The sequence below is a fragment of the Cheilinus undulatus genome, linkage group 3 (assembly GCF_018320785.1).
Source record: "Cheilinus undulatus linkage group 3, ASM1832078v1, whole genome shotgun sequence".
Classification (NCBI taxonomy): Eukaryota; Metazoa; Chordata; class Actinopteri; order Labriformes; family Labridae; genus Cheilinus; species Cheilinus undulatus.
In genome coordinates, this window is record NC_054867.1 from 11260503 (window position 1) to 11269436 (window position 8934).

The 8934-nt window shown below is 41.2% G+C and overlaps 1 protein-coding gene across 1 annotated transcript in view; it reads right to left on the bottom strand.

The window, feature by feature from the left end:
• The window catches only part of LOC121506749 (dedicator of cytokinesis protein 3-like), a 172513-nt gene extending 164116 nt beyond the window's left edge, over positions 1-8397 (bottom strand). The window contains exons 1-2 of the mRNA XM_041782604.1: positions 8391-8397; positions 8111-8194 (exon numbers count right to left, since the gene is read on the bottom strand). Of these exons, the coding sequence (XP_041638538.1) occupies positions 8111-8194; positions 8391-8397 (91 nt within the window). The remainder of the gene's footprint in view (positions 1-8110; positions 8195-8390) is intronic.
• Between the last annotated feature and the right edge of the window lie 537 nt (positions 8398-8934).

An 8934-nucleotide genomic window follows, 5' to 3' on the forward strand; every position in this document is an offset into this window, starting at 1 on the left:
AGAGGGACTCGGAGTAGAGCCGCTGCTCCCTCCGTTGAGAAGAGCCAGATGAGGTGGCTCGGGCATCTGGTCCAGATGCCTCCTGGACACCTCCCTGGTAAGGTGTTCCGGGCAGGTCCCACCAGGAGGAGGGAAGACCCAGGACATGCTGGAGAGACCATGTCTCTTAGCTGGCCTTGGAACGCCTTGGGATCCCCTGGGAAGAGCTGGACGAAGTGGCCAGGGAGAGGGAAGTCTGGGCTTCCCCGCTTAAGCTGCTGCCCCTGCGACCTGACATCGGATAAGTGGAAGAAGATGGATGGATGGACGGATGGATGGATGGATGGATGGATGGAAGTTTATTTTCCCTATGCAGTGCAGCAGCAGTGCCATGGACTGATTGACTCTATAACATATTACATAGATGCGGTTTTTAGTGGGCTCTTTTAGACTGATATTTTATAATATTCTAATATTCTGAGATAGTGGATTTTGTGAGCTGTAAGCCGTAATCATGAAGATTAAAACAAAAAAAAAGTCTTTAAATATTTCTCTTTGTATTAGATTATAAGGACCTAGAATATAAGTTAGTTTTACTTTTTGAATCAAATCACAGAAAAAACAAACTTTTTCATGATATTATATTTTCTTAAATATGCACCTGTGTACCAAAAGTTAGGAGTATCTTACATGGCTGCTTCTAGTGGAGGAGGTAAAAAAGGGAAATGTGTGATGTTGCACTGGCGAGTCATTCTAAGGATAATAATGGAAAAGCATTTTGATTAGATATAAGGAGGTCTGCCCAAATTTTCATGGCATCAGTACACAGAGAACTTTTAATAATCCATCCTTTTTCCCTGAAACTTTCCTGCCGTTGACTCTGACTCTACCTACTCAGAAATGAGACTTCTTCAGCCACCAGCAGCTCCCACATCCACTCCTAAGTGTCCATGGTTCATACTGCTGACTGTGGAACCTCATATTTTCCTCAAGCTGTCATTGATTATGGTTATTTTTTTCCTACATTTCTGATATAACACCAGATTAAAAAGCTCAAACATAATCTTTACGCCACTGTGGTGCCTCAAAAATAAAACAAAGTGGTGCATTGATGCTCACTGATAATGAGCAGACAGCCTGTAACGATCTGGTTCTGGCCTGGATGAGAGCCGCTGATGTTAGTCCCCTTGTTATTCCTACTTTGACTCACAGAAATCAGCAGCTGGAGTCAGGACTGTGTTGAAGGGAAGTGTTGAATTTTCCAGATAATGAGTGAGAATGAGCTTCATTAACCATAGCACAGCCGGGCTCTACCGTCAATCTGACACCACAGGATGACTGTGTCTCTATAACCCTAACAGGGACAAACCCAGAGGAATATGGAGGCACTGGAGATGGGGGAAACATTCGGTTAATTAACTCCTTCCTTTCCAGCCTGATGACTGAATCATAGTTTCAATCATTCACAAAACAATCACTACTTACTCTCACAAAGTGGCGGCCCATTTAAACACAATGTGTTTAAATGGGTGCCGGTTTTGATGTCTGGAGGTGAGGTGTCTCACGTCCTCTGACACCCACCCGAGCCTCTTTAAACACATCATAGTGTAGCTTTCTTTGGCTTGCTAATTAGCATTTGTCTCACCAATTTTAATGCAGATTTCAATTTAGGATTAATATTCTTAACTAATTCACTCACTACAAGGTTTGGAGTTTTTTTTAATCACTACTACTCTGACCAAGACTGAGGAAGATTACTGCACAGCAGCAACAGAAGCCAACATTAGGAGTCTATGCTACTAAACAGCTGATGGAGTTTGTCAATGATTCAAAGGTATGCTGGCTGCATTTAGCTTAATGTCTTATAAAGACTACTGCTAGAATACAGAGAAGAGCTACATGTTTAATCTACCTGTCAGCTCCTCTCTCTGTCATGCTGCTCCTCCTGCTCTCTCTCCTTTGGTCCTTTTGGCAAAGAGCAGGTTCCAGTGGAGAAATATCACAGAATCTGAATTTCCGTCCGTCCAGCACGGACATTTTAATCTTGTCTCGTCTTTGTAACAAAAAGTAATCTACTTCTCGTCAGAGATTTTATCATCAGTATTCTATTTTTAGCCCATCCTCGTCCCATCTTCCTCGTTGAAAAAAGGACATTAAAGAACATTGTTCGTCATAGTTTTGGTTAACAACATTAACACTGGTTCAGTATTGCATTATACTAAATCGTGCAGCACTAAAGGCTACCAGAGTGGTGCCTCACTATATCTGATGGAGTCAGCACAGAATGCTGCTGCAACCCAAGAGTATACATCTGGTACACACTAAAATATTTTTAAGATCTTAACTCTGGTACATTAATGCCGTTAACTCCACTGCTGCTGGCAGAGCTTCACCTTCACCATCCTCCTCCTCCTTTCTTACCTAAAACTTTTGTTGCACCCTTATATTCTCTTTCATGCCCCTACAGAATAAATTGCTGCTGAATTAGACTGCATTGCATTCAAAATGCATTGGCATAAATGTATCTACTAATATGGGGGCTCTAGTAATGCACTCCCTGCTAAGTCAGAGCATGCTGCTTGACTTACCTAATGGAGTCTTCAGAGCAGAGCCTTCACCACCAAGTAATACTGTATATCCGGGGGGTTTAATGCATGAGTGTTCATGACTAAAAGAGGTTAACTCACCAACAACCAATCAACACTCTTGAAACTCCAAATCCAACCTCAGAGTAAAGATGCTAATCGTGGCTAGCTGTTAGCTTTCTGCTACATCTGTTGCAGTGACAATATTGGACCAGACTGCCACGGATCAACAACTTTCTCCTCCATTTCTGATGTCCATCTAAACGTTCTGCTTCATATCTACAATCGTTGCCACAGCTGTGTTTGTTGTGCTAATTAGTTTGCTGATTTTAAAGGGTATGAGAGATGACGCTCTGATTGGATTGAGAGACATGGCACCCCCCAAAAAAAACACATTAGGCACATAATCCATCCTCTCCCTGCCTCCACCACAGGCAGCACATTTATGCCATCATAATACCGTCCTGTGTGTCATCACTACATGTTCAGCTGCTCACAGACATACCTCAGAGTTTCTACTGAGAAAGTATAGTGAGTTTTTAAGATGCAAATCTCTCCTTAAATGAGCTCTCTCTGCCCTCCTGCACTGTGTGGAGCATTTCTCTGCTGCACTAATGCCAAATGATCCTCCCCCAGACAGAAACTCAATGACTATAATGACAGTGATGGGGAGATGGCAGGCGAGCTGCAGGAATGCAATCCCAGAGCTCTATTTTAAAAATATAGATTACACTCATAACACTTGAGAATGCATTAGACTTCGATTAAGGGCCAAGCAGCAATTTAAAGTCTGAGATTCTGACTCTTAGCACTGTCAGCATTACTGAAGGGCCTGGGCTAAGAACAGCCTCTCATTATTCTGCAGATGCTTTTCAGCTGGAACAAATCTCTCTCAGAGCTGCTTCACTTACTGTGGATGTCCAGGAGAGAGCTGCCTATCGGTAAATAACTGCCTAGTGTTAAGCAACGAGAATGTAGAGAGGAAACCTGATGTATTATCACTCTTCGATCATTTCTTTCCCTACAAGAAGAAGAAATGTTGGTGAGATTCAGCTGTCCTAATCCATAAAAGACTCCAAAAACATGTTCATGTGTTTATTGAGATTGTACGGTGGTTCAGTGGTCAGCACTGTCACCTCACATCGAGAAAGCTCCTGGCTTGAACCCCTGGTAAAAGGGATCTTTCTGTGTGAAGTCTGAAAACAGAATCACCCCCAAAATATGTTTCATAAATCTGCGCAAAGCAGAATGTGCTACGACCCATTCTAATGATGATGGTTTTTGTCATTTTAGATAAGTAGTAAAAAGAAGTTAATTTAGTCCATTAATGGAAATGAGCCAGTGGTACTTTCTCTGCAGATATTTTGTGGGTGGTTACAGCGATAAATATGGGCCCTTCAAATTAGTTCTACCCACACATGATGTGTAACAAACATGACAACAAAAGAGACTTGGCTGAGTTAACCCAACAAATGTGTGCTGCAACATCTCTGCTTTGCTATGCTGAAGTTTAATTTTTGAGTTTGGAAGTAACTAGGAAAGGCCTTCTGAATGCAATAAAAAGTACAGAAATAATTTAGATGGATCCTTGACATTGCATGAATTTGGTATGATGAGCAGCAGCTTGCCAAGAAAAGGTAAGCCATGTGCAGAAGTAGTGCTAAAACATAGTAATAAAGTAAGACTCCAGAATGTGAAACACACTTAACAAACACTACTCAGTGCATCTGTGTGCTTGTACATTGTTGAAATAGTGTTTCCCCAGGTACATGATGCAAAAAAACGTAAAGGGGCAACGCAGAGTAACGCAGTCAAGAAGATGTCAACATTTAGTGTCTTTAAGGCTGCATTAAAATTTAAAGCAAACAAGCATTAACATAGGGTGCTTTCACACTAGGCCCAGTTGTTTCGAAGTGCGCTGCAGCACGATTCCTCACCCTCTCCCCGCTGGGTTGCTTTCACCCACTTGCGTATGTAGTCAGTCTGATACAGCAGGTGGTGGTATTCATGTAGCTGGTGTACAAACCTGCCAAGGTTGAGAAAGAAGTAGCTACCATTGCACCCATTCAGGTCCTGACCAGATCAAAGATTGTTTTTACTAACCCAGCAAAAACGTCCATCCTGCTACCATGGATGATTTAAAATCACTCTTTGAGACACCAGCAAAGTCGCTCTTCAAATCTACACATCTACTACAGCTCAGAGGATTAAATGGGCTTGCTATGTGTGGATATGGTGGTCTTTGAGGTGACAGGAGACTTTTATTGCCTTTGCATCCTATCTCACTGACTCCAACTTGTGTTCATCCATGAGGTGAGTCATAACAGACCGTTTGTTGTCTTGATTCTGATGATTGCTACCTTTCATTGAGGAAAAATGTGAACAAACCGCAGCACCTCTCTGGAACCTTTTTTTTTTAATGTCTGTCAGCCCACGGTGCTCCACAGAAAACACTTGAAAGCACAAACTGCATTTGGATCTTTACTCACTTTCACTGCTGTCTGACCAAGTGATTAATTCTCCTGCTCACTTCTGTGTGTCTATAATTGCTCCAGCTGCGAGCGTTTGAAGCATCATCCCCGCTCCCGCTCTGTGTTTTGCTACAAAAAGACCCACCTTCCTCTGCCTCTGATTGGCTCTAAGTCTTAGCTGACCAATCCAACTGACGAATGCAACGGATATTAACCAGTGAGTGGCAGAGTAGGACAGTAAGGATGAAAATACGGAACAAATTGCGTCCTGTGATGCCTCAAAACGGGACGCTGCATTTAATTGTCACGGAATGATTCCGTATTTTAAGGGACGGTTGGCAAGCCTAATCATGCCTGAGACCAACTGCATTCACACTGACCCAAATGAACTGGACTATGGGCACAAGTGCACTTGGATCTGGGACCAGGCCCCTAGTGAATCCTTGGAGAACACAGTATAGAGGCTGCAAAACAAATATAAAAGGTTTTAATTGAGCCACAAATCTCCCTGATTGATAATCATGTATGGAAGAAAATGTTGATGTATAATTTTAATTTCAAAACATATGAGGTGTTGGTTTAACCGAGCTAACTCCTCAGTCAAGCAAAAGTGACCACTGAGGCTGAGTGGACCAATGCAAGAAACTGTAAGCCTGTGAGCTAAGATATCTCCTTGAACAACATGAGCCAATCACATTTCTTGCAGCTACATGATGCATTCATACATCTGGCTTCAAGACCAATAAAAATCATGACATGTTGACTTTCCTGTTGTTTCACTGAAATTTATACAGCTCTAACTTGGAGAAATGATGAAACTATGCAAGGTTGCCCACTACCCTCAATGTCATCTATTTTTATTGTTTTGATTGAGAGCCCCCTGGTGGCAGAATTTCCGTACTGTGCATTTACAAATTGCTTTGCATATTTGAAGATCTGTGTTGGACTGATGAATGTCCACAACTCAATTTGTTCTGCATAACAGCTCCATAGCACAGACTGCATAATAAAAAGCTTACGTGTCTTGTGAGGTTATGGGAGTTTTTTCTACAATATGTATTCTTTATGTTTAATTTTGGACTCTTTGACTCCGACAGAAGAAAACAGTGTCCCTGAAAACTGAAACGTAATTGTCTGTTCTTAGCAGAGATTTACTTTCTTTAGAGCAGCTCTGTGACGTTAATTAATGCTTTAAAAACTCACACTGCAGTGTTTGAAAATGTGATTACAGGTTCTCAGCTCTTATGTCTGACAGTCTGCCAACAGGTTTCTACTTTGGTAACTTCTTGGTTAATGTGGTTTATATGCAGAAGGATAGAGGGAAAATTTTACACTGTGGGAAATTATCAAGCAGCTCAACACTGTATTTATAGCTCTCATTCCTGTGTGTGATGGGATTTAGCCTTGTTAGTGCACAGCATTGTTTTAAACCTAATTTAGCCATGGTCCAATTAACTATACACTGTCTATAAAAGTATTCACCCCCTTGGATAGTTTACCCTTTTACTGATTTAATAAATCAAACATGGCCAATATAATTTGTCTTTTATTTGACAAAAAACAAACACAACTCTTTGACACTGTTAAATGTCAAAGTGAAAACAGATTTCTTCAAATGAATGCCAACTGAAAAAATATCAAATGTAAAATACTGTGACTGCATGAATATTCAATAGTCCTAATTCAACAGAGGTCCAGCCAACTGGTGCTAGAAGTCTCACTATTAGTGAAATGGGGATCACCTGAGTGCAGGGAATGTGTCTTAAGTGATTGTAGAAATACACCTGTATCTGGAATGTTCAGTTGCTGGTTGATCGGTATTCCTGGCTACCATTACACCATGAAGACAAAAGAACACTCCAAGCAACTCAGAGAAAAGTTACTGAAAAGTAGGAGACTAAGAACCCTATGACTACCCTGAAGGAGTTGATGGGAGGGACTCTACATACAACACCGGTTGGCTGGGTTCTTCACCAGTCAAAGCTTTATGGGAGAGTGGCAAAGAGAAAGATGGTCAAGAAGAAAAAGGTTCTTTGCTCTGGTGAGACCAAAATGTTTCTTTCTGGCCATCAGACAAGATGCCAAACACTGCACATCACCACAAACACACCATCCTCACTGTGAAGCATGGTGGTAGCAGCATCATCCTGTGCAGATGCTTCGCAGCAGCCAGGGCTGGAGGGCTTGTAAAGGTAGAGGGTAAATGAATGTGGAAAAATATAGGAAAATCCTGGATGGCTGTAGTATTTAGTCAGCACGAGAACTACGGCTTAGGAGAAGATTTACATTTTAGAAAGACAATGACACGCAGTGCAGTGAAAGCTACACAGAAATAATTTAAAGAAATCAAGGTGAATGTTCTGGAGTGGCCAAGACAAGACCAGACCTCGATCCAATAGAGAATTTTTGGCTGGGATTGAAAAGGGCTGTTTGCGCCTGATCCCCGTGCAACCTGACAGAGCTTGAGCAGTTTTGCAAAGAAGAATGGAGTAAAATTGCAGCGTTTAGATGTGCAAACCTGACTGAGACCAATACACACAGACTCAGAGCTGTGATTGCAGATCAAGGTGAATCTACTGAACACTGACTTGAAGGGGGTGAAAGTTTATGCAGTCAATTATTTTACATTATATATTTAATCTAATTGACATTAGATTGACATTTGAAGAAATCTGTTTTCAATTTGACATTAAAGAGAGTTTTCTAAGTCAAACAGGAAAATTCTATTGATTTATAAAATTAATAAAAGGGTAGAACATCTAAGGGGCTGAATACTTTTTATAGGGAGTGTAAATCAATGTTTGCACTCAAGGTTGAAATGCTCTATTAGATGTCATTTTCACCTGAATCATAAATCCATTGAACTTTTCTATTTTTACTCACTTTTGTTTGAAAAAGCCTAAGAAAAAGCCTTTACGTCACTGTCTTCTCCAGCCCTGAAAGGATGTTTACAGTGATCATTTATGCCTCAGTGATGCTGAGTACTGTTAATAAAATGATCAAGGACACCACTGCTGGATCAAACATCCACCTACACTCTACCTCATGAAGGTATTCATCAGACATTCTTCTTACCTTCACATTTCTCCAGAATCTGAACCGTCTCTCCCACCTCCAGAGCCAAACCCTGAGTCACCGAGCCCCGGAAGTTGCAGATCACTGAGGAGACACAAAGAAGAGAAGATGAGATTATGAGTAAATCTGTAAAGTTTGAGAACAAACAGCCTGAATGCCAAAGCAATGGTCTCATCTGTTTTCACCCCCTCCTTGTCATCACCATGTGTCTGTCCCGTGACAGCAGTGTGACGTTATATCATCACAGCCTGACTGAACCCGTCCTGGGTGCTCTCTGTACCAGGCATGTTCATATCCTCATCACTGCATCGGTGCAGCCGGAAAACAACAGAGCGCAGAGATCACTGTCAGTCACAAAGTGAAAGGTTAAATACTCAGATTTCACAGTGGGTGAGCTGGATTCCTGGTCAGCTATTAAATATAAATCAGTCAGAAGCGAAAGTACAGGGATCCACAAAACTGAGCAACTCCACACCATCAGTGAAACAGGAGCCAGAAATCCACTTAAAGGGAGAGAAAAAACATTAACTACTGAAATATTTTTATACAGTCAAAAGTTAATCACATTCACAGATCACATCTGTACGTTATATGTTGAGATCCTGGGGTTGTGTTACGAGATAAGATATTTAACATTTCATATGTGTAAACAAGTAAAATACAAATGTGTGGAATATTAAATCCAGGCCAGTCTAATGCTGGAGGAAGATGAGGATGTCAAAGCTCAATGATGAGAAAAGAAGCAATACTGCATATGAAACGTGAAGCAGCAGAGAGAGGTCAATTTAAAGTTGTGTACTTATTTATAAAGAGAAATCTAAATA